Source organism: Euleptes europaea, chromosome 4 (assembly GCF_029931775.1).
Source record: "Euleptes europaea isolate rEulEur1 chromosome 4, rEulEur1.hap1, whole genome shotgun sequence".
Taxonomy (NCBI): Eukaryota; Metazoa; Chordata; class Lepidosauria; order Squamata; family Sphaerodactylidae; genus Euleptes; species Euleptes europaea.
In genome coordinates this window covers 102,043,228-102,070,268 of record NC_079315.1, presented here as the reverse complement: position 1 = coordinate 102,070,268, position 27,041 = coordinate 102,043,228, and the positions used below count along the sequence as shown (strand labels likewise).

At 40.9% G+C, this 27,041-nt stretch overlaps 1 protein-coding gene across 1 annotated transcript in view; it reads right to left on the bottom strand.

The window, feature by feature from the left end:
• Window positions 1–26,819, bottom strand: part of PAIP1 (poly(A) binding protein interacting protein 1) — a 28,153-nt gene extending 1,334 nt beyond the window's left edge. The window contains exons 1-10 of the mRNA XM_056849050.1: window positions 26,600–26,819; window positions 19,595–19,743; window positions 18,009–18,197; window positions 14,770–14,882; window positions 13,967–14,078; window positions 10,709–10,834; window positions 8,420–8,526; window positions 6,691–6,808; window positions 6,513–6,567; window positions 2,668–2,761 (exon numbers count right to left, since the gene is read on the bottom strand). Of these exons, the coding sequence (XP_056705028.1) occupies window positions 2,668–2,761; window positions 6,513–6,567; window positions 6,691–6,808; window positions 8,420–8,526; window positions 10,709–10,834; window positions 13,967–14,078; window positions 14,770–14,882; window positions 18,009–18,197; window positions 19,595–19,743; window positions 26,600–26,819 (1,283 nt within the window). The remainder of the gene's footprint in view (window positions 1–2,667; window positions 2,762–6,512; window positions 6,568–6,690; window positions 6,809–8,419; window positions 8,527–10,708; window positions 10,835–13,966; window positions 14,079–14,769; window positions 14,883–18,008; window positions 18,198–19,594; window positions 19,744–26,599) is intronic.
• Window positions 26,820–27,041: the final 222 nt, after the last annotated feature.

The window sequence follows — 27,041 nt, the reverse complement described above, 5'->3', positions numbered from 1 at the left end:
AGGCCAAGGTCACCCAGCTGGCCTCACCAGATAAGAGTCTGGCACTCTTAAGCACTGTACCACACTTGCTAGGAATGCAATTTGGGTGAGAGACAGGGGAGGGGGGGAGAGAGAGAGAGACTGTAGAAGCAGCTGCAATCCGAGATGTCTCTGAAGCGTCTTTGACACGTATGTGCTGCCCAAACTCTATGTGAAGCTTCATTATTGTGTCGGTGGGCACCCAATGAAGTTGATAGGCAAAGGTACAGGTCACATAAAAGGAAATACTTCTTTACTCAATATGTAATTAAATTGTAGAATTCACTTCCAATGGAGGTAGTGATGCCCATGAGCACAGATGGCTTTAAAAGGGGGTTAAGGTCATGGAGGAGAGGTCTATCAATAGCTACTACCCATGGTGAAGAAAGGGAATCTCCATATTCAGATGCAATAAACCTCTGAAACCCAGGGCTAGGAGGCAACATCAAGTGGAAGGCTTTGGCCCCTCGGCCCTGTTTGTTGGCCTGGCTGCTGTGTGACAGAGGATGCTGCACTAGCTGGACCACTACTCTGATCCAGCAGGGCTCTTCTTATTATCTTGTGCTCCAGCCCACTGACCTACATGACTATTTTTCCACGTGGATCCTGCAACACTTGGGATTATCATTCTGAGGGGCAGGGGGAGCTGTAGCAAAGCAGAGTAACACGGGAAAGCTCCATGAGCCTTCCTGCAGGATACCGATCATTATGATATCTATGGAAATTTGTACGTGTTAAGACACCTTCAGTATTCTGCATAAAGGAAAGATGGGGTCTACGTGCCTTTTGCCTAGATGGGTAAAATGAACGGATTCATACAAGTAACCTTTTTTATTTCAGCCATTTAAGTATTTGGCTTCTGCACTCTTATTTCTACTCGGTTTATCTGGTAGATTTTTTAATGGGGTCATACTTGCACAGTTTTCAAGAGTTTTCTTGATTGTGAAGCTATTTCCAGGCATTTTAGTATTTGGGACTGGCAAGGCATGTCTCCCTAGTACAGGGGTCTCAAAACTGCGGCTCCAGAGCCGCATGTGGCTCTTTGGCCCGTTGAGTGCGGCTCTCTGAACTTGGTTTGGAGACCCTGCTCTTGCACCCGTTTGCGCCGGCCGCCGGGCTGCGGAGCCAACGCACCTGAGAGAGAGAGAGAGAGCGGGCAAGCGGGTGCGCTGTCTCTTCCCCCCCCCCCATGGAGAATGGCCGGGTCCCCCTTTCCCTTGCCCTCAATGGTTGGGAGGCTAAAGCCTCCCCTCCCCTCTAGCCGCGTGATTGCTGGGCAGGTGGCTTGGTGGTTCCTGCCCCCCCCCTATCAGCTGTTGGGCGGGCGGGCTTCCTTTGGTAGACCTGGCCTCCGGCTGAGTCCCATTGGGAGGCCAGGTCTACCCACTGGCTTTCTTGGCAGTAGACCTGGACTCCGAGGATGGGGAAAAAGTCCCCCTTCAGAGGCCAGGTCTACCAATTGGCTTCTATGGGCCTCCGGAGGCCAGGTCTACTGCCAAGAAAGCCAATGGGTAGACCTGGCCTCCCAATGGGACTCAGCCGGAGGCCAGGTCTACCAATAGGCTTTTATGGCAGTAGACCACGCCTCCAGACGAGGACTCCAGACGGGGAGGGGGAAATGTCAGGGACTTACAATTTAATTTTTATCAATAAATAAGATCACTATTAAGTATGATCACTATTAAGTATTCAGTGTACCTATAGTTTAATTAAGACTTAAAACTTTAATTACAGTTTATTAAGTTAATAAACAGTGTACCTACCTATATAGTTTAAGAAATTTGGCTCTCAAAAGAAATCTCAATCGTTGTACTGTTGATATTTGGCTCTTCTGACTAATGAGTTTGCCAACCCCTGCCCTAGTACATATAGTTCCAGGCCGAATAAGGAAGGCAAGTCAGAAGCAGTCATGGTCAGAACCTATTCCAACTAGGCTCTGGCCAAACAAAAGAGAATTCACTGTGGATCTGCTCAGAGATCCTTATTCATGCTGCAGGATAGCTGGTCTGCCTAGATAGGACCGGCAGAATAAGTTTTTGGCTGACAGAAAGACAGAGAGAGAGACAGAGAGAGAGACAGAGAGAGAGAGAGAATCAGATTTTTAATCTGCGTGCAAATATAGGAAGAAATGACCTAATTTGGCCACCTGGTCCTAAATTTACATCTGATTATCTGTGAGAAGCAGAAGTCCACAAGAAATTGGGCACACACATTCACATACACTCGAACAGGTTGCTTGAGTTCAGGATGAAGAACATTTTTCGGGGCCTCAAAGGAGACTGAGGGCATTTCGCACATATTGAATAATGCACTTCCAATCCACTTTCAATGCACCTTAATGATTGTTTGCAAGTGGATTTTGCTGATACACACAGTAACATCCAGCTGCAAAGTGCACTGAAAGTGCATTATCGGCATGTGTGAATGTGTCCTGGGTCTGGTTGACCTAAGCTGACTAAACTTCCAGCTAAAATAGGTCATTTCCATCACATGGACTTCCAGCTAGAACAAAGCAGAGGGTTAGCCAAGTTAGTCTGTTTCAGGAATCACAAAAAGCACTCTCTAAGATGTCAAAATACTGCTTTTTGTTTCTGTTAAATCAAAGTAATCATGTGTATACCAAGGGGTCTGCATAAACCAATAACTTACGGATCTCCAGCTCCTGATAAATCAGCTCCATTTTCCTCGAACTCTTGAAATAGATCTTGTCTGTCAAGGAGCTCTTGATATTTCTCTTGATAATCTACAGCAAAGTTCATAAGTTATTTTTTCAAAATTAAACTGCAAATTCTCAAGCTTAGTTGTTGCCACCATAACAAAAATACTCTGTAGTAAGCGATATCCAAACAGATTATTGTTCTTCTTAGTTATTGAAATGCATTTAATCAGTGCAAAATTTGAAACATGCTGGCACCATTTAGAAAGTCTCTTCAGTCTGATGTTAGTTTATATATTTCTATATTCACCAGAGTTTAATGATATACACTATATAAATATAAGCTCTATGCTGATAGCTGCCCTGAGCCCTGCTGCAGAGGGAGCAGGATAGAAATCAAATCAAATCAAATCAAAAATAAATAAAAATGTAGGCTTTGCTGCATTCCATTCCATAACTGGCATTTTCCTGAACTCACAATATACTTAGTGTTTCCCCAGTTGCTCTTCCCTAAAATAATGCTGAATATGCACTAATGTAACTTAGTTGCCCAATATATCACATGAAGCTGCCTTATACTTAATCAGACCCTTGGTCCATCAAGGTCAGTATTGTCTACTTAGACCGGCAACGGCTCTCCAGGGTCTCAGGCAGAGAGGTCTTTCACATCACCTACTTACCTAGTCCCTTTAACTGGAAATGCCGGGGATTGAACCTGGCACCTTCTGCATGCCAAGCTCTACCGCTAAACCACTGCCCCTCCCCAGATTACAGTACATACAGATTACAGTACATACAGTTGCTCAATATATCAGACATAGTACATCAAGAAAGGTAGAGGTAGAATTGTAATGCAAGGCTGTGAAAGTTTAAAATTACAGCTATTCCTCATCACCAACTCAGGCTCCAGAAACCAGAAGCTCGCTCCAGTGCTCAAGATGCAGGCATTCAGAAGCCTATTATACATTCCTGGGGAGAGCTGCTTTGTTATGTAAGGTCACTGTTCAGATCTTCTACTAGAATTACCATTGAACTTCTCTGTAGCAACTTGACTGTTAGGTTATAATAGTGGGGGATCTACAGGGACTTGCCAGGGGCACCTCACTTTCCCCTGGTATCCCCTTCCCAGTATTTTCTCTTTCCTTCCCCTGGTAGCCCCCATATCCTCTCGCCTTTCCCTGCCTCCTTCCCACATACCAGCTAAACTACCTTTTTATCTGCTCCCCCATCTTCAGCTATATTTATTATTTATTGCATTTATACCCCCTTTCTCACCAATGAGTGAGAAAACAGCTTACATTGTTCATGTTTGTGGCTTCTGTGCAGTCGCACATGGGACTGCGCAGGCCCATGCATACCTGCACAGATCACTCGATGAACAGCTACAGGTAAGCACAACCGTTTTCTCCTGTCCTCTCATTTTATCCTCACAACAGTCCTGTGAGGTAGGTTAGGATGGGAGCGTTCGACTAACTGGAACGAAGGAACATGTACTATGGTAGCACAGGATGCCTCAGTCTGCGGTTTTCTCTCAAGTGTAGCATTTAGTTGCAATTTTGCTTGCAGAAAAAACTATGGCATTTATAACTTTTAAATTTCATAAATATGTTAAGTATTGCAATTTTGTATGCTGAGTTATAAATGATGCATTTTATGTTGTTAGAGCAGTAAAATTAATTTAGGTTTGAAGGGACAGTAAGTATTGCCTATATTTTGATCCTTCCCCTTTCTGGGTTTTTTTTCTGGAAAAAACAATTTTTCCAATGACTTCAAAATTTCCAGAAACTTTACATCTCTATTTCCTACTTTCCCTCCTGCTGTTCTTTCCTTCCACTTTGCAGCGTCTCCCTTTTTCCTGCTTCCTTCCCTCCCTCCAGCCCCTTTTGCTCCATTTTCCTTTCTGGCTTTGTTCCCTACTCTCACCCCCACCTTTTCTGCTTGCCACTCCTCCTCCCCACAACTTACCTCAGGTTTCAATATGAAACTGAAGCAGCCATTCTGAGCAAGTCAAAAATATATGTCGAGATTTTATGAGACAATCTCACAAGATCTCAGCATTTATAAACTTCTAATTTCATATTATCTCTTCCTTACTTTTTTAATTCATGATTTTTCCCCCTTGCAAATCTGTGGGTTACTGATTTGTAGAAACAGCTCCCCTTTTTGTACCTGGTATTGGACTTTTTTGAGTCACACTTAAAGGCCAGGTACAAAATTAGGTATATGGATATTTTACATCCAAGTGTAATGGATACCTGCTAATCTAAAGCCAAGATAACTGGGCTTCTTTTGCGTAGGGGCCTTACTTCTGGCAGTAAGTACCACCTCAGAAAAGCTACATACAACAATAGCCCCCCTTCCCCAACATTACATACAGCAGACTTCTCACCCCTCACACATTTACTTGCAGCACTGCACCCTCTTTTCTTCCCTGCCCAGGGGCTGTGGCTCAGTGGTAGAGCATCTGCTTGGCATGCAGAAGGTCTCAGGTTCAATCCCCGGTGTCTCCAGTTAAAGAGAATAGGCAAGTAGGTAATGTGAAAGACCTCTGCCTGAGACCCTGGAGAGCTGCTGCCGGTCTGAGTAGACAATACTGACTTGGATAGATCAAGGGTCTCATTCAGGATAAGGTAGCTTCATGTGTTCTTATATCCCTCACCCCTGTTAGGGGGAAAAAGTTAAATACATAGGACTATGAAATGGAAAACCTCTGATTTCAAATGTTAGGTAAAATTAGTGAAGTGTCTGAATAAAAAGGTGCAATGGCACAAAAACCACACATAAAGGAAGAGGATCCAACAATGAAGGAAGTGGGTCAATGGCTGGGTATGGAGGCTTACTCTTCAATGAAATGCAAACAAAATACAATGAAATACAAACTTCTAAGAAAACTTTAAGCTGACATACTAACAAGCTGATAGATCATAGCCTGTAGTGTGGATTTCACTTCTTCCTTCTGCAACAGCTAACCACAGACTACCTGCAGTCAACTTGCCAGCTTGGGGGCATCCTAACAAGCCACAAAAGTCTGTCTTATCTGGGTATGTAGCAATACTCTTGAGTTTTGTCTAACAAAATTTACTGATACACGATATGTAGTTTATCTCCTTGAAGTCCTGGTCAGAACCCAATCTTTGTCAAAGATGGTAAAGTGGTGGCACTCTTGAACAGTGTAGCAAAGTGCATTTGCATCCTACTGATTACTGTCTGGAAAACAGAGCGGTTTTCAAGAACACAAAAGGTGGTCATCCCAGGCCTATACAAAGGCAGCTAGTGTTAATCACACAGCAGTAAGAACCTGGCCTTGTGGCTTTTTAATCAGTCTTGCTATTGTGTAAGAAGAAGCAAGGACAAGCCTGGACTAGACAACATCCCAGTTTGGTGTTCCTTCCTCTTGTGTTGCATTAATTTCCAAATCCCTCCCCTGCTCCAGTTTGCATTAATCATGATGTAGCATTAGTTTTGCACCAAGGTTCATTCTAAAAGTGGTCCTGCAGTGAAAACTGATAATTAAATTAACTCTTGTTATTTAGAATCCTTTTAGACTGCTTGTCTTTTCTAATTTCTCATCCATAGCATATATTTTATTTAAGCCTTTATTATACCTTTAAACACCCACATCTCCTGTAGGGACTTGAGTTTTCCAAATGTACTTCCAAGTCCTCTTAACTAAATTTTTGCTACAGATATGCTATTGAATTGAGAAAAAACCCTAATTATTCAACTTGCCATTAAAAACTGTTATCAAACTTACCTTTGTTAATATTCAACTTGGTTAGCTACACAAACTTACAGCAAATATCTGCTCCCACCCAAAAAACTGAAATTGTTGTTGTACCTGGATCTGCTGCAGTGAAAGGAACACCTTCAGACGTGTAAAATGTTGGTTCATTCTAAAATTAAAATACAAGTGTTATTGATAAATGTAATTAGTACTTTCATCAGTCTATCAGGCTTAGCACATTTAAATATATTCTGATAAATCTATCTGAAAGAAAACTGCAGGTATAAATTACCATGAAATAGTTAGGGTCATTTTCTGGAGTTGCTTCCCTGTATGTTGAAGCTATATGTACCCTTCCCCAGTTGCTTGACCGCAGTTCGACAAGTTTCAGAAGCATATGCTTTACATCTCTGTAATAGATACACAAAATAAAAATTACTATATCTCTAATACTAGAGGTAAATTTTCTCATGTTGCTTACAATCAGGAAAAAAACTCCTTATAATATCTGGTGAATTATTCAAGGCTGCTTATGAATTTAATTTGAAATTCTTTGTTAAATGCCTTGATTTATTAATAAATTTGGAAGCACTACTAGTTCAAATGTAGTAGCAATCCTACGCAGAGTTCTTCCAGTCTAAGCTCAACAAAATCAATGAGCTTTGACTGGAATAACAGTTCACAGAATTACGCTGTAAAAATCTTAAATCAACTGATATAGGTATATATTGGTCATCAGAGTCTGTTGAAAAAAAGGACAACAACAGATAGCTCTGAAGATCTGAGGTTTTAGGGCTAGTTAGGAATAGCTGTTTATTTTAACTTCCTATCTTTTTCAAATTTATATGAAGAATAATATAGAAACACTGAAAATAAACTTTTAACTAATATCAGAGGTAAAAACTCCTGGTCCTACCACCACCATCTATCCCCCTGAAAGCCCAGTTCTCAGCCTTGAATTTTGTCAGGAGACTATAGGTAATGAAGAATTGGTTTTTATATGCCAACTTTCTCTACCACTTAAGGGAGACTCAAACAAGCTTACAATCACCTTCCCTTCCCCTCCCCACAACAGACACCCTGTGAGGTAGGTGGGGCTGAGAGAGCTGTGACCAGACCAAGGTCACCCAGCTGGCTTTGAGTGTAGGAGTGGGGAAACAAATCCAGTTCACCAGATTAGCCTCAGCTGCTCATGTGGAGGAGTGGGGAATCAAACCCGGTTCTCCAGATCAGACTCCACCGCTCCAAACCACAGCTCTTAACCACTTCACCATGCTGGCTCTCCAGTGAAGACAGTTTGCTACCAGCAACCTATGTCCATCAAGTGGTAAACCATCATATTTTACTGATTTAGTGTTTTCACTGTTCTTGTGTATTCTTGTATACTACTTCAAGTATTACAGCTAAAAGGCAGTATAGATGTTTAAATATATTGGTTGAATTGTCCCGAAAAATTGTAAAGAAATGGAGGGAAGAGAAAGGAGAGAGTGGAGATCCATCTACATATGAAGAGGCCTTACACTAAATTAGAGCATTGGCACATCAAGTATGTACTGTCTACCCAGACTAGCAGCAGCTCTCCTAGGTCCCAGGATAGAGGTCCTTCCTTCATATCACCTACCACTTGATCCTTTTAACTGGAATTGCCAGGGATTGAACCTGGCGATTTCTGCATGCCAAGCAGATGCTCTTCGACTGAGCCACAGGCCCTCTGCATACATCCTACAGGACCCTAAGCAAGCACTTGCATTAGAGTTTTGCAGTATTTACATTTAAGGTGCCACTGGACTTTTGTTTTATTAAGCAACTTGCAAGTGATGAAGTTAATGATTCAAAGTATTTAATATGACTGAGAGCCATAATACTTAAAAACACAGGATACTTTAGCCTAAGTTGTGCTACCAACCCAATAGATGACAATCCTTAGAGGCTTGATTTTTGGACTACGTAACTTTAAGAAATGGCAAGGAACTATAATCATGCCTGAATACATGAAAGCTAAGAAACAATTTTCTTACTACCTGCTGCAATTTGCATCCAAGACGACATTTTCAATTTTCTGTATTATGTCATCCATATAAGTCTTTCCTTTTTCTTTCCATGAGTCTTCCAGCACCGACCCTGTCAACTATGGAATGTACGCTATTAGTAAGGCCATTTCCAAAATTACTTTAGAATCAACAAAATGTCTGTCATCAGTGGCTGTAGGATAAAGCAATTTTACAGGTACTTCCTGATTATCCCTTGCTAGCTAATATCTCCTACTGTGATAAACTGAAGAACCTGGACTATACATTTTTAGTAGGTGGTGCTGGAAATTTTAGCAGTGGCTCTATCATCCTTGCTCAAGAAAACTGGAAGCTGTTTACTTATCTTTTTAGTATTTATGCCACCTATTAGGTACAAGCACAGCAGAAGACCTTGCATGACATATGCCTTACAAAGTGCCTTATTATAGTCATAAAATAACATATACTATTGCTAGTGGACACTATTGAAATTTATTTCTTTTTATGATTAAATGTTATTTTAAAGAGTCCCACTGACATTTATTATTTCATTTGAAGTTATAGATGATAGGAATAAACGTTTGACCAGGCTTAGCTTGACCTTTCACCTGCTAAGGAAAACAACGTAATTATATAATACTTCTCTTAAAAAAGTGATAAAACTAAGCTCCTCTTTGGATAAGACATTATGATTAGATAACTGGGGACATCAAACCACCTTACACTGAGTAAGACCTTATTGAGTGAGTGTGTGTGTGTGTGTGTTTGTGTGTGTAAAGTGCCGTCAAGTCGCAGCCGACTTATGGCGACCCCTTTTTGAGATTTTCATGGCAAGAGACTTAACAGAGGTGGTTTGCCAGTGCCTTCCTCTGCACAGCAACCCTGGTATTCCTTGGTGGTCTCCCATCCAAATACTAACCAGGGCTGACCCTGCTTAACTTCTGAGATCTGACGAGATCAGGCTAGCCTGGGCCATCCAGGTCAGGGCACCTTATTGAGTACTAGACCTTATACTGAGGTCTAGTAAAGACAGGATTATCTATATTCTGACTGGTTTTGGATCTCTTGAGGTCTCAGGCAGAGGTTTCTCACATCACATACTACCTAGTCCTTTTAAATGGAGAGGCTGGGCATTGAACCTGGGACCTTCTGGATGCAAGGCAGATGCTGTGAAGCTTACTTCTTTTTTCACACACAAATAATTTGTGATAAAGTAAGCAATCCTCCATGGCAAAAGAATTATTTTAACGAGTGGTAGGTGTACTCACTGCGCCCCCTGGCCACACTACCTTTAGTGATCCTGTTCAACAGACTGAACTGGTTTAATACAGTGTGATGAAACACAGGAATAGTTTTTCATTTACCACCCCTCCCATAAGAAGGTCAGGACAACATACAGGGGACCTCACCCCACTTTATCCTCACAATTCTATTATAAAATAGGTTAGTCAGAGATCATGACACAGTGTAGACACAGACAATGAGCAAAAATTTGAACAGAGCCCTCTCCCCGAGTCCAGGTCCTCCACTCTTATCTGCTATGGACACAGATATAAAAACTGAATGTTTACAAAAATAATCTGAAACATCAGTCGAATTTTACAATAAGAGTTCCTATGTTAACTGTACAATTAATGTACAATTGTGCCTCACTTTCACAACAAACAATATATTAATATATATTAAATAGAATAATGGAAATGAGTAACTAGTCACGACTGGCAGCCCATTCCTGAAGGGGGGGCAATTAGGCAGTGGTGGGGAGCAGCGTCGCTGCACCGGCTCCACAAAGGCTTCCCGGCTGCTGCAAATAAAAGGCATTTGAAAAAGCAAAAAGCAAAAAATGCCCCTGTTGAAAACAGTGAGGCTATGCCACACCGCAGCTCAAGGGAGCGTTCCAGGGTCCAAAGGGGTTAGGAAGCTGCCTAAAGGCAACTCCACCCCCAGGAACGCCCCCCCCCCAAGTTTGTGAAGGCTCTTGGTACCGGCGTGTTTGCCCCCTTGCCGGCGTAGGTGCCACTTTAGTCCATGATAAGGTGGCACCTACACCGGCTCCTAAAGAGCTTCAGCCCCCCAATTCAGGATTTCAGCCTGAGTGTTAATTCGCTGCTATATTAATGAGCTTTAAATATGCAGTTGTAATACTGTAAGTTTTTGTAATTGGTTGAGGGTAAGTTGTTTCAGAATGAAAATAATGTGACTTGACTGTGTATTGTAATTTTTTTTTGAAAAAAATTATCTTTAAAAAGAATTCTTAAAAAGGAGCAAGAAGATAGCAAATAAACAATTTAAACATCATACTTTCAGTAGCTTTACTGCACAGATCAAATTGTTGTCCATGGGATTCGAAAAAAGCGTGTTTAACAATTCATGAAGTCCAGTCTGAAGAATTTCTGCTCGTGTTAGCTGACCTTTAGTTCCTTTAATCTGTAAATATATATATATATATATTAATTCCAAATATTTACAAGCCATTAAATGAGATTTTCATTTCTGTAGACTATTCTGAAACTTTGGAACCACTGGATTAGGTTACCTTGACTGTAGAAAACGTTAAAAATACTGCAGGTTAATAAAACACGTATCTGGAGATACCCAATACAAGTCACACCTCCCTTGACACAAAAGCAGTAAGACAATAAATAAAAAATGAAGTGTGTTATTACCATATTTATTAAGTATATCTTCTTGACCATTTAACCTATCCAGTGAAATAGTGAAAGTTTATAATCTAGAAAGATACTGCACTCAAATGAGTTCACAACATTTGTTAAAACCCCAGACAATTCAGGGTCTCCCCAAAATGCAATCTGGAGAATTTCCCATTGTCAGCATTACATTAAAAAAACCCTACAAAGAGCTGCAATTAACAGCCAACCACCTTTCTGCTCACAAATAATTTGAATGGAAATTAAAGGCTCAAACCCAAGTGCGGTGTTTTGAAATGGGAACATTTTGGGTGTGTTTTATTTCGGGTTTTCAAAATCTCTCTCTGTAGTTTAAAATGCAGGCCTCTAGAGTAAGAAAAAAGGGGGCTGAATGGGTGATTGGATGGTAGTTGTACCCTGGGGGCCGTGTTCACTGAGTTAGTTCAGTGTGTATATGAGAGAGAGAGAGAGAAGAAAACTGAGTAGAGATTAAGTGGAGTGCTGTAGAGTGTGAGAGAAATAAGCCTTTGTGGCTATTTCTATTTACAGAGAACTGTACCTATCTGTGACCATTTCTCTTATGAACCATACAGAAATCATTAAGCTGTTATCTCTCTATATATCTATTTTTCAAGCATGGGCAGATCTGTGGATACCTACTAAATATGTGGATTGGGCCCACACAGAAAGTAGATTTTTCTCCAAATGGGGGGACCCCCAGGTTGGATGAAATATCTGAAACTGGTAAAAAAAGGGAGAATTTAACCCCCCCGCACATACCCCTCCTCTTTTGGCGGGCCAGCAGTGTTGGTGACGGTAGGTGGGGTAGCCAGGAGCCGCAGCGGGTCAGCTGCATTACTGATGTGGGGGATTAGATGGAACTGTGGCAGGATGGCTGCTTCACTGATGGTGTGTGTGTGTGTGTGTGTGTGTGGTTTTAAAACGTTTTTAAAACTGGGTTTACCTCCCCCCAAATGGTAGCGTTCTCTGTGCCTACGCAGCTTTTATGTGTCTTCTGGGGCGGCAAAGCTGCAGGCAGGTGGAGAAGGAGTTGCTGCTGCTGCGGCAGCGAAGAGGCAAGTAGCCGAGTGGGTGTGGCTTCCTCCATTGCGGCTGGTGATGGTGTGGCTTCTCCCATTGCAGCATGGCTGAAGAAGGGGGTTGGTGGGAGAAGGACTATTTTGGCCTTTGAAGGAGGACTCATTGGGGCCAGGCCTGGCTAGGGTTGCCAGCTCCAGGTTGGGAAATTCCTGTATGTTTTCTGGTGGAGTCTGAGGAGGGCAGGGTTTGGGAAGGGGAGAGGCCTCAGCTGTACATAATGCCATAGAGCCATTTTCTGTAGGGGGACAGATCTCTGTCCCCCTAGTGTTCAGTTGTAATTCTGGGAGATCTCCAGGTCCCACCTGGAGGTGGGCTACCCTATGCCTGGCAGCAATCTCTGGGTGACTTGATACAACCTGACTTGATTGACTCAACTAGGGCTGGCTACTTGCTACTGTTAAACAGCAGCCACCCTATAAAATCCACTGTGGTGTAGCTGTTAAGAGCTTCAGAGTAGGGTTTGGGAGACCCAGGTTCGAATCCCTATCTTGCTGTGGAACCTCACTGGGTGATTATGGACCAGTCACATACTTTCAGCCTAATCTACCACACAGGAGGAGAGGGGAATAATGTGAGCTGCTTTGGTCCTCACTGTGGAGAAAAGTGGGGTGAAAATGAAGTAAATAAATAATAAATATAGCTGATGATGGGAGGTCAGTAGATGGGTGCGGATTCCCACTTGTAAACTCTATTTACATTTCAGAAAAAACAACTGTGTGATTTAGAGTGCAACTATACTGTCATTTTACCAAATGCAACTAAGACATCCTGTTCTTTGGGTCCAACTAACAATTCTAAGGTGACAGCCTTTGGTGGCAGCAAAACTAAGTACGAATTGCTAAGGAAGGCAAGGAGACAGCATAACACATGTCATCTCAGTACCTTACAGAGAAGTATCATTACAGGTGTTATATATAAGGGGTCTCAGAAAGAAACAAGATGTTACACCAAATAAATTGTTTCCATCAACAGGAAAACTTGTTTTGTGTGTACAAAAAAATTCCATTCATATATCTATATGAATTTGCATACCAAACAAACCTACATTTGATATGAATAAGTCCTTTCCATTCTACAACACAACACAGCACACTGCCCCTGTGTGCTATTATATATCCCTCTCAAGTGACATGAATGGCAAGATGGACTGTTGTCAAAGGTTTTAAATATATTAGTACTAATGGTTAAAACACTTCCAAAATCAGGAGCATGCAACATTTTACTATACAATCCTTTTCTGTCTGGGTTTCCACTTTGAAAGGCTGCCCACTTGTGTAGTTTAGGAAGTTTTCTACTTGATATCAGCAACCAAGTAAGTGATTTTTCCCCACATAAACTTTGTTTTAATTAAACAACAGGGCTATAATACTTTGTGGTTTACAGATAACTCTGTTAAACAAGATGCACATATGATGTGTTTCCTTGGTACATTTACTTAACGAGATATTACAAAATTTTCAATAACCATTTCTTTTTCAGTGCTCCCCAAAATGTCTGCGTTTTCCCAACAGAAAAATGGAAAACAGGACCCCCACCCCATTTTTCTGGGCCATCACAACACTTTAAATATGACAAGTATTTTTTATTAAAATTAGATACTTTATGGAATAAAATTATGTACTAAATAAACACTATACATTACATACACTTTACATACATGTGTTGATTGTTTTTCATTAACATACAGCGCACGCTTAGCGCCTCCAACTCAACTAAATTTCTGACTACCACGCTGCATTTATTTTTCAAAAATCCCCACCCCACCAACCCCATATTGGGAATAATAGGAAGGAACAACAATTTATTTTACCTCTAGGTTTAGATAAAGTTCAGCTAAAAATAGCACAAATGCATGAAACCTTTTCCGTACAGCTTCATCCCCTTTGGCTGCTTCATCTCTATTTTCATACTCTTTTCGACACCTTAAAAAAAAAAAAGACACACTTAAAACAAGATTTCATTTTGGAACGTTGATCAATTCTACCTTTGCACAAGGCAATAGTGCGTTACAATGTGATATTACAGGCAAAGTATGTATTAAAATGGGATAATGTATGCAGGAAACAATAATGTATCCAACTAAGCAGCATGGTTGCTCAAACAGACCATGCAACCGCAAGAGCTTCTCTGTTATCACGAGGGCCAGTGAAAGCATCATAATCCATACGATACAGGGGATGGAGTGCTGGGTTTTGACCAGAGAAAACTGGATTCAATTCTCTGCTCTGCTGTGAAGCTTACTTTTGGATTGTCACCCTTGCCTATGATAATCTACCTTTAAATAACTGTGAAAGTAACATTTATACTGTCCTGAATTCCCTGGATTCGAGTGAATAAATGAAAACGAGAAGCATTTTGCTCATCCTAAGTAAAAGCTAGCAATGGTTTCCCCATGTAAGTAGCACACTTACACCACCTGTTATACTGAGGGGCAACGGGGGCTCACCCCAACATATCCATGTATCAGAAAGTACTATATTGTAGCACTAAAATAAGACACCCCCCCAAAAAAAAGGTTAATTAAAATGTTTAGCAGATGATAAGCACTGAATAAGAGAACAACCAATTTTCAAGCAGGATCGTTTCTCCTAAAAAAAAAAGTTAGGTACTGACCTGTGAAGCAGTAACTGTCTAAAGTTGCCACTTTGTGGATTAATGGTGAGATGATGAGAAAGATAATTGCACAGTCTTGCCCCCATATAGGAAAAATTTGGGACAGATGTAGCCTTCCAAACAAACAAGAAAAACAGCCAGAATTAGAAAATACAAAGTTTTTTTGTAGTGATTTTTTTGTTCTTGTTTGAAAGGCTCTCCCAGACAAACTGTTTCAGTCATTTCACTAGGACAAGCTGCCAAGTCACCCAAGGTCACGAGTAGACTACTCTCAGGAACCTCATATCACCCTTCTAGCTGAGTTCCAAATGAATAAACTATTTCCAGAGATTTGTATATAATCATCGCACACTGCATCATTGTACCTTACCCAGGAACACTGAAGTAATTAATCCTTCAAAAACTCACAAAAATGGCCTGTAGTTTCTTCAGCAGAAAGTCATGATTTCCTTATATTAGCACATGATTTAGTTTCATAACGTATGCATTTCTTGTACTCAAGTTCTTTTGGGAAAAAAAAATTGGAGGTTGGAGAGGCTGACACTTCAAACTCCCTATTTCTTACCACTTCATTCTCATAGACAGAGAAATGATGCTACCTAATGAGGCAAAGAAGAAGAGTTGGTTTCTATATGCCGACTTTCTCTACCATTTAAGGAAGAATCAAACTAGCTTACAATCACCTTCCCTTCCGCTCCCCACAACAGACACCCTGTGAGGTAGGTGGGGCTGAGAGAGCTCTAAGAGAGCTGTGACTAGCCCAAGGTCACCCAGCTGGCTTCATGTGTAGGAGTGAGGAAACCAACCTGGTTTGCCAAATTAGTGTATGCCGCTCATGTGGAGGAGTGGGGAATCAAACCCGGTTCTCCAGATTAGAGTCCACCACTCCAAACCACCGCTCTTAACCACTACACCACTCTGGCTCTCAAAGGAACAAGTCCAAAAATATATCCATGATTAAATAGCTTAAATTTTCATAAATCAGTTTAAAATATACCTATGGGATATATGAACAGATTCCAAAATCAAGTGATTTACATATGATTCATCTAAGCTTAAACAACCTTGGTCTTTCAGCCAGAGATTCAAACAGCTGTCCAGCCCAAGAGAGAAACGCTAATGCAGATTATTAAAGGAATCTGAAAAGCTATACTAGTTATTTTCACTTTCCTTTAACAAGCAGCAATTAAAACCTGCACTGAAAGAAAACAAACTAAAAACAATTAACGTAGCTCACAAAAGGCTATTACTGTAGGAACTCGGGTTGTTCTGCCATCTCCAGTTCTCCTAATTGACAGAGTTCAAGTCAAGGTCCCCGTCCTCATTTTTAAAGCTTCCTCCAATTTGCTGCTCAGTAGAAAGGGATGTCTTTTTACAACCCTCTATAGAAAACATTACCTAGCTGCGTTTATGTAACACCAACACATGGAAAGGTGAGAAGTGTAAAGACAACTACGTGATGCAGCATAACATAAGCAAAAAGTTTATCTTTCATTTTAAAATCGACAGCTTTTTGCTTTGATCAGATAGATAACCAACCCAAAATAAGGGATTTCTGTGGTTTTCCATTATTAAAAGTTTTTGATGCTGTTTCAGACACTAAGGTTCAGCATCTATTATTTCATTGCCAAAAGGACAGAAATGTATTAAGGCTGCAGACTATGGACACTTGAGAACAAACTCACTGAACCCAGTGGGATATGCTTCTGAATCACAAGAGCAGCTTTGCAGGTGGCATGGGGCAGCTGCAGGAGACAGTGGGGGGTGAGAAAATACCCCATCTGGAGAGCTTTCAGACCTTACGATCCAGCCCTATATAATACTTACTGGTAAAAAAAAATGGATTACTGATACTACGGAACATTTTGTATCTGTTTTCTGGATGTTTTAAGTTTCTGAAATATTTGTCCTAAAACCTGAAATTCTCCATGTGCAAACTGGACTTTGTATACAGAATACAGCATGTGCAGTTCCTTATACTCTCAGATTAAATTCACATACACTTTCAGTAAAATTTGACACTAGGAGTATTACATACAGTTGGAACTAAGATTTCATCTGTACTTTTGTGGTCTGATATTTTAGAAATCTCCCCAAAGCATTACTGTTTCTGGTTTATTAACATTTTTATTTTTTAAAGTTTCCTTCTACCTTACAGTTATTTATATTAATGTTCATAGTCCTTTTTAGAAAGGACAAATTACAGTGAAATCCTAAGGAGAGTTACTCCAGTCGAAGCCGATTCATTTCTAATAATAAAAAGATACTGGGTTAGATCCAAGACTCCCTTCCGCTAAGTAAATACACTGGATCCAACCCTTTCTACATATGAAATTTCAAAAGGTATTTTAACACTTTTGCTTTGGACCAGTGCAACTGCTTACAATCTTTAATCCTCATTTGGTTTCTGTAGCCAATTTTTTCTAGTAAAAAATTAGCAAACCTAATTTTTTTTAGCAAATCTAGCAGGATATCACAAAACAAAGGTTTCCCTTCTGCTCATATCTTTCATATCATATCAAGCTTGGAAAAGAACATTAAAACTGGTAGTGAGAACTGAGAACATAATCATTTGACAGCCCAGCATTGAAAGACATACTCCTGTCTATTACTGTTTTCAAGCCACACAGCAAAACATTATTCCCAGGGTAACCAATTCATCTCCAGACTCTCAGAAAATTCCAATTCAAGCCTTTAACATTTCAAACAAAATACTTTCAAAATTCCTTATTTTAAAATATTGTCGAAGGCTTTCACGGTCAGAGTTCATTGGTTCTCGTAGGTTATCCGGGCTGTGTAACCGTGGTCTTGGTATTTTCTTTCCTGACGTTTCGCCAGCAGCTGTGGCAGGCATCTTCAGAGGAGTAACACTGAAGGACAGTGTCTCTCAGTGTCAAGTGTGTAGGAAGAGTAATATATAGTCAGAAAGGGTTTGGGTTGAGCTGGACATTGCAGGACAATGATTCAGCTCAACCCAACCCCTTTCTGACTATATATTACTCTTCCTACACACTTGACACTGAGAGACACTGTCCTTCAGTGTTACTCCTCTGAAGATGCCTGCCACAGCTGCTGGCGAAACGTCAGGAAAGAAAATACCAAGACCACGGTTACACAGCCCGGATAACCTACAAGAACCAATTCCTTATTTTATTTGCTATTGTGGTACTGGCAGTATATGCAAATATGACTTGATACAGCATGCAGCTTATGGGTTACATCACAGATGCTCAACCTACCTGTTGGTAAATGAGTTCGACAAGTTCCTGTAATGCTTCATCTCTGGTGACGCAGCCATTTAAAGTTTTGGAAAAATGCGCTATTTCGTTTTCAAAACTGGCAGGCTGTTCCGCAAGGTGATTTAGAAAATCCTGAACATATTCTGTTAAAGATGTATACCCATCGCAACCATCTTCTGAAGAAGATTCCTAAATATAATTACAACAGTGGACCAAAACAAACAAAACGAGTGTTGTTCAAACTGTAACTATAACCAAAAAACACACTAGGTTATACTAATACTATATACTATGTTCACTATGAATTTTTATCAAACGTGACAGTAATGTATAGAAACTGAAGTATTCATATAATATTTTATAAGCGATTGCACAGAACCCAACCTTCCAACAAAGGTAAAGGCAAACCCGAGAGTTAAACAGGTAAGTCAACAAGGTTCAACAGGTAAAGCAAAAAGTTCGTAAAGTACCAAGTGGGCCAGGTAAGTATAATAATCCAAAAATCTCCAGAGACTCACGGCTAGAAGTAGATCAAGAAGATGGGCTTTCCAGATAATAATGAGGCTCCATTTGCACTTCCAGTTTCTTTAGTTACTTGATCCAAAAAGTCACAATATAGCCAATATGTTATTTCTTATTCCTCAAGAATCCATTTCTACTGCATCGCTCCCGACATAGGCTTCCTATCAAAGAACCCTGTCGACTTATCTGTTGAACTCTTGGGTTTGCCTTTACCTTTGTTGGAAGGTTGGGTTCTGTGCAATCGCTTATAAAATATTATATGAATACTTTATTTTCTATACATTAAATGTAATTACAGACATAATGACTGCAACAAAATCTTTTTAGTTTGACACTGAGGTAAAAAAAATTAAAAAGAAGTTTCACAGATGCACAACATAGAAGTATTCACGAACACAAGTTTCACTTTACAACCTATTTTTGTTAGTCTTTAAGGTGCTACTGGACTCTTGCCCTTTTCTACTACTGCAGACAGACTAACACGGCTACCCACTGTGAATTATAATCAATAGCCCCACTCTATTATGCAGCTAATGGGGGCTAGGCTTGCCAACTGCCTGCAAAATAAAAAAGTCTTATAATAGAAATTTAATGAGGTATTATTTACCATGAAAAGCTTAAATGGCCCATTTCCACACATTAATCCTCTATTAAAGGGACAGGACATTTTTTTGTCCAGGCCTACTGGCACCCCTGCCTCTCCCAGATGAACTTCTAACTTACAATGTTCATTGTAAATAGAAGGAAGCCATGTTACTCATCAATTACGATTTTCAAACTATCCCCAAAGCATTTTCTTAGAGCATGAAATATTTCATAATAATTAAACTTCTTATTACAAGCTGCCCAGCTGAACTAACACCAGATTCATACATAAAAACTCTTCTTTTAAGCACTTCAGTGTTTTAGGACCTTCAAGGTTCCTACAACACCTCAGAAAACTTTGAAATGTACCTTTGAAGATAAAAGCCATTTCTTCCACAAAAAGACTGAGAACCCTGCAAGAAGACAAACACTTGTTTCACTTGCTTGGAAAATGACCAGGGATAATGCTAAATACTTACAGGCTGATTAGGGGAATATCCTGAAGGGTAAAATTCAGGAGCATCCACTGACAGCTTTGACATTACTGCTGGAGCCACAACCACCTGAGGTTTAGGAATTGTGGATACAGAACAATTTTTTTCCGGTAAAGATGCTGCTCTTGAGTGTTCTGAAATGTTATTATAAACACAATTAAAAAAAAAAAAAGACTACTGTAACACAAGATGCTTCCGCTACATAACTATTAAAAATCCATTTATCTTTTCCCTTGTTTTAAGCACATCTTCACAGAGGATAAACAATTATGAGCATTTACTCTGGCATTTCAAAATTACCAGCTAGATATCTATTTGCATTTGCAAATTTATACCCCACTTTCCCCTAAAATATGTCCAATGTAATATATCTGTATTAACTTAACCCAAGCCCATTATAATGCATACCACACAGCATCCAAATACACAGACATACTGTTGTGCCGTAACTAATATGTAGTTGCATGTAAAAACACCCAGAGCCATTCACAAGTATGAAATCTGAAAATATAAAACCCAAGTACAAATAATATCGTTAAATAAGATTTAATAAATCAGTTGAATGTATCATTTTACTTAACCCCCCCCTCATCTGAATCACAACTCCTCTTCACTCACAGCACTTCTGACAACTGAATACTGATATATTTTTTAAAATTATAAATATACCTTGCAAGTAGAATCACATCTATGGCAAAATTAACTAATTTGCTTCCAAAAAAAATAATATGACAGATCATAGACAGAGGTGGCAACTTTTTTTTAATGATAGACATGTTTTACCTTAGTATCTGTGTTCGTATGTAAAGAAATAACTGTAGATCAAGATTATAATATTGTAGGTAATTGTCAGCTTTATTGTATAACAAGTATGATTGAGAGAGAAAGGTTATATATTCTGAATAGCGAAGATTAATTTATTGCAAGTTGTCAATGGAATATTACTATTTGATGGTGTTGATGGGACTCGGTCAAGACATGGGCCCAACTATGTGTCAATGCCTTGCCCTCCCACTTTCCCTATTTTTCACTTTCTGTATTCTATATAAAAATTTAATAATTTTTTAAAAAAAAGAACCTTAGTGTTTCTTGAGAAAATTTAGCAACTTTCCAGGTTCACTTCAGGAATATATGTAAAAATAATGACTTACTCTTCAATAAATGTGTGTTTTATACCTAGCATTACAATATAATACTGAGAAAGTGTACTTTTTCCTTTCGTAGCTTGGAAATATATTTTGTTTTACTCAAGTTCTTTCTTTGGGTATAGGCATCTCGGCACAGCACACACACACCCCAAAGCTAATTCTGCAACTTTGACTAATTGTCATCCATTAAAATTCATTATATCACAATCTGTTTGGAACATCTGGAAATGGGACAGTGATACCCCCCCACACCTTCCAGTCCTTTGCTACTAATACAATACACAATTTACTACTGTCTTATGACCGCCATACGAACACATGGCCCTTTTTACCCCCAAGGCATGCCTCTGTAATTATCATTCCTCTTCTCCTGACACAAACATTTCGTGTGCCTGCCCAGAGCAATGGGGACACGGTTGCAAACGAAATCTTCATGGCACAACCGTGTTTCAAACAGGGCAACACCATAGAGGCTGTGTGTGATGATATCTGCCTCGTTAAGAGTTACAGGCCCTTAAATGAGACAAGAGCCAGCTACACAATGCCATTTTCAAAGCTCTACTCTTTTAAACAAGTGACAGTATTATGAAACTGCATGCAAGGCCATTAGGCTTTCAGCCGAAGAGCCAGCAGATGAAAGCGAGATTGAGAGTCCTTATAGCACGTCCCACTGAACTCAGGCTAGTGCTACAGAGGTTAAATCTTGTGCTTTTCCCTTTTGACATTAAATAGCATGCAGCACTTCAGAGCTAAAAAGAATGGGAATGCTTTGGATGCGATCATCATTGTGTAGCCTCTTAAACACAAGACTGAGCTACGACACCTGTGAGCACAACTTTATTCCTTCTTTAGTAAAGGCACACGTGGTTGCCTGAAGGCAGTGGTTACTTACCTAGGCACCAAGGCGTATGCTGCTGTTATGAAAAAGCTCCATTACACCAGGAAATCCACCCAAAATTGGAACAAAAGGAACTCAAGAACATTCTGATGTCAGAAAAGAACCCACAAGTCTAGATCATCACTGGAAAACTTCAAAAATATCTTAAAGGTGTGTAAGAAATGTATGAACAGAGAAGTGAACTCAATTAATATGAGTGCAAAAGTACATTTGTACTGTTATTGATGCACTGTCCATGATAAGGTTGGCATCAAAGTGAGATCTAAATCAGCCTCTCATTAGATCAGTTTGTTATGGCACAAATATCCACTACAGTTGTTTAGACTGGAGTGTAACCAACTATCTGCCATGGCTATTTTGGGTCACACAGAGGGTAGGACTGCAACTTTTGAATACTCTAGTCATAGGCATGCTGTTTGGAGTCAAATCCTTCTGATGCTCATTTATACCAATTAGAATTGAAATTCTCATTTATAGAAAAGTATTATGTAATTGTGAAGTGTATCTTATTTATAAGTAGTGATTTCTGAATGGACTAGCATTAGACCCCCAAGGTTCCAGACAGAGGTCATTTCCAGTCTCTTAAACAAATCTTGGAACATTGAACAATCTATTCTACCTGTAAACTACAGTCCTGCTTGTAAAGGTGCCGCAACATTCCCCAATAATATGGTCTTCCCAGGGAACTGAACTGAGGACCCTTGTACACAAGCAAGAATCACGCCAATAAACCTTATTGCAGGGGCTTTTTTTTTCTTCAACAATATGTACATGATAACTTATGGTATACAAGATTACAAGAAATAAAGCAAAATGTCATGAACATAACATCTGCAGCCATCTACAATAAGATTACTTTTTAATTATACAAAAATAGTTTAGATGTATTTATTAGTAAGCTGTCTCACTGTGTTTTAGGCAAAAACTGAACATCTATGTTCATTTCTAAAGCACTTTTGAGTATTTCAGATACCACAACTGACTCCAGCTTGCTTGCAATTTACCATTCAGAGTCAATGTTGTTTACAGCATTAGATTAGGTCTAAGGAAACCCAGGTTTAAATATCCATTTGATGACTGTGGGCCAATCTTTCTCTCTTACCCAACCTACCTCACAGGATTACTGAGAAGATTAAACTGGGATGGAAAATCCTGTATAGCAGCTTGAGATTCTTGGAGAAATGGGCAGGATAAAAGTGCAATAAATATTATTTCAAAAAAAGTGATGGACATATCTGTTACAAAATGTTACTTCTTCAAATCTGTTTCAGATCACCACATAGACTTCTTTTAAAATCCTAGCTTTTCACTTTACACAGAAGAGCACAACAAACTCAAAATTCTGTATCACAATATTTATTTATTTGTTAAAATATTTCTATACTGCTTTTCTTCACTTTAGGCAAACCTGTACATGGGTAAGATATAAATGACTAGCCGTTTAGATGATCGAAGCAAGTGAACAATAGGGTGGATCAACGGTATTGTATCCATGTAGGAATGTTTTCTGGGAGGCTGTGTACATCTGATTTGTTTTAACACCATTCAATGAGGAATTTTCTACTGTCATTATTTATTCAGTATTGTCAATGTACATGACACTTTTCAGACATACATAAGCAAAATAGCCTGAGGTACTTACAATCTAAAGATATTATCTGACCCTGGAACAAGGTAGGCTAAACATTCATTTCAAACAGATAACATAGTTTGACTGCTTGTTCATTGAGCAATGATTTCTCTTCAGTGATAAAAGCAAAATACAGACGTTTGTAGCTTTGCTCTGCTTTCAAGTACAAGACATGCCAACCTTTTCACACACGACACAAACTGGTTTTTGCAAATCTTTAATTCAAATTAACACTAAAATCTAACCTCAGTTTAACAATTGCTCTCTTTCATAGGTGCATAAGCAACACGTGGTATTGTCGAAGGCTTTCACGGTCAGAGTTCATTGGTTCTTGTAGGTTATCCGGGCTGTGTGACCTTGGTCTTGGTATTTTCTTTCCTGACTTTTCGCCAGCAGCTGTGGCAGGCATCTTCAGAAGATGCCTGCCACAGCTGCTGGCGAAATGTCAGGAAAGAAAATACCAAGACCACGGTCACACAGCCCGGATAACCTACAAGAACCAACATGTGGTATGTTTACTGCTACATCCTAAACCAGAACATTCAGTGAAACTTTGGTGGTATTTCTATGCACACCTATTCAACCATTGTTGACGGCCTTGGGACTTACCATGAAGACAGCAAAGATTTTGATTAAACAAACTAGCAGAAGAAACCACCACTGAACCCAGTGGGAGTAATCATGCTTTGGATCCAGCAGTTATTTTCTTATTTGCATTCTTAAGATTCCATTGGAAATAACTCTCATTAATTCAATGGAACTTACTTCCATTGTAAGTAAGCTGAGGATTCCATCATCAGCACCACATACAAAAACAAATAAAACCAAACATGCAAATAAATAAAAAACTGGATCCGCAGCACGGTCTCCATATCTCTAAAAGAGTTTAGGATCCTGTACATAGTTCCACCCCTTCATTTTATTGTAACAATAACCCTATTCACAAGTTATAGTGAGTGCATGTACAATCGGTGCACGACGTACCCTTGATTATTCTTTATACACGTTGAGTAACATGTTGAATAACACGTTTCATGCATATACAGCTGAACATGTGCATGAAACTACACATTTACCTAGGTGCTAGTCCCTAGTTTCGTTTGTAAAATGAACATGACTGTAGGCAGTTCATGAGAGGTAGGGCATCTTGGCCATCTGGGCAAGGAGTAAGGGTCACTGTGTGTGTGTGTGTGTGTGTGTCTGTGAGAGGTAGTTGTGAATTTCCTGCATTGTGCAGGGGGTTGGACTAGATGACCCTGGTGGTCCCTTCCAACTCTATGATTCTATGAACATGTGTTAGCTCTTTCTTACAAATGTTCCCTCGTACATGCAAGTTGTACGTGTGTTCACTGCAACATGCAAACAGGGTTCCTGTGAGGTTAGGTTGTGAGCCGCTGGCAAGGTCACCAAGGGAGCATTATGGCAAAAGTGGGAATAATGAACAAGGGTCGTTTTACAATCTTAGTTAGACGTTACAGTGTCTCAAATGTATGAGTCACTTCTATAAATGCCACAGTGGGATATCAGTGTTTAACCAAATACAGACCATTGTCACACTACAGCAATTGTCTCCAACTGGATTTTCTTGCATGGACAACACAGCCAACAGGTAAAAATGACTGCTTCAATAAAATGATAGTGCACTCTCCACCAATATGTGAATTAAGCAATGGTTACATCCATAAATCTGTGTGCTTCTTCCAGGTCATTAAAACAATTACTGAAAGGAGGAACAGGGACAGAGGAAGTCACATAAACACACAATTTTCGGTCTGGTTAAATTATGATTCAAATTCCATTCCTGCCCCCCAATGCCTTTTCAGTGGCAAAATCGATTTCAACATGGAAGATTCTCTTCAAGGCCATTACTGAATATTCCCACAATGAAACTGCAAAGTATGTGCCCGTAGCCATTTATGTATGGGAAGGTTTTGCCCTGCATTTGCTACTCTCCAGATGCCCATTTTTTCCCCATCCAAATTCTCCAAACTCAACAGTAAGCCCCAATGCAGAGTTCTGAGAATTCGGATAGGGGAAATGTGCATCTGTGTGTGTGTGTGTGTAAAGTGCCGTCAAGTCGCAGCCGACTTATGGCGACCCCTTTTTGGGGGTTTTCATGGCAAGAGACTAACAGAGGTGGTTTGCCAGTGCCTTCCTCTGCACAGCAACCCTGGTCTTCCTTGGTGGTCTCCCATCCAAATACTAACCAGGGCTGACCCTGCTTAGCATCTGAGATCTGACGAGATCAGGCCAGCCTAGGCCATCCAGGTCAGGGCAAATGTGCATCTAGAGAGCAGCAAATCCAAAGCAAAACCTCCCATGCATAAAGGGCCCTTGTGTACCCATTCAGCCTGATGCTGTTACTCTTGAATCCCTAGGAAATATAACGGGATCACCACAACGCAAGTCACTCAAGCCTTTTCAATAAATAATAATAATAATAATAATAATAATTAAAAAGCAAAGGGCTCTAGTCAGTACAAAGGGCCAGCTAGAACTGGGCCATTTATGCATGGAGGGTTTTGCCTTGGATTTGCCGCTCTCTAGATGCGCATTTTCCCCATCCGAATTCTCAGAACTCTGCACGGGGGCTTATTGTTGAGTTTTCAGAATTTGGAGGGGGGGGGGTAAATGTGCATCTAAAGAGTGGCAAATCCAAGGCAAAACCTCCCGTGCATCAATGGCCCTGGTTGCAACAATAGTGCGTAAATAAAAGCCGGCCAGAAAATAGAAACACTCCTAAGGGATAGCAATATCTGAATGCGGGTTGTGGCGACGCCCACCCTCGAAGATGCAATGCTCTGAAGGGGGGGGGGGAGAAAGGGGAGAAAGAGGGAGGGGAAATATCTTTTCACCGGCTTCGCGCCCCCCCCCTTGTCGGCTACAAACCGGGGGGGGGGGGAGAAAGGTTCCCGACGGATCAGCCCGAGAAACCGGGCCATTTATTCACGGGAGGTTTTGCATTGGATTTGCCCCTCCAGAGATGCACATTTCCCCCATCCGAATTCTCAAAACTCTGCACGGGGGCTTGTGGTTGAGTTTTGAGAATATTTATTGGGGGGGGGGGAAGAAAGTGCGTCTAAAGAGCAGCAAACCCAAGGCAAAAACCTCCCGTGCTCTAAATATTATCCACGGGAGGTTTTGCCTTGGATTTGCCACTCTAGAGATGCACAAAAACTCTGCATGGGGGCTTATTGTTGAGCTTTGAGAATATGGATGGGGGGAAATGCGCATCTATAGAGTGGCAAATCCAAGGCCAAACCTCCCGTGAATGAAGAATGAGGGAAATGGGGGTGGGGTGGGGGAGGCTATACCTGAGGCGCCGTTGCTGCCGGGCGGCGCCGTTTTGGGCGGCCGGAGGGGCTCCTGGTGGCGCGGGAAGCCAGGCCTGAGGAGCTGCTGCTGCTGCTCGGGGCCGCCGAAGCCCCCGCCGCCGCCCGCCCCCAGGCCAGCCCCCCTCTCGGGAGCCAGCGGGGCGCCTCCCCCCCGGCCTCGGCCCGCGCCGGGAGCCCGGTCGAAGCCGTTGTCGGACATGTCGGCCTCCTCAGGCCTTCCTCATGGGCCGGGCCGCCGCCGCCGCAGCAGCACCGCCGTCGGGCCCCGAACCGAACCCGCCTCCCTTTCCGCCCTTCCTATTCCTCCCCCACCGGGAAGAAGGATGCGGGGGGGCAGGGGAAGCCCGAACACGGGACCCTTGCGGCGTTTGCCGACTCTCCTCACAGCGCCCCCCAGCGCCCCGGAGGCCCCGCATCGCCA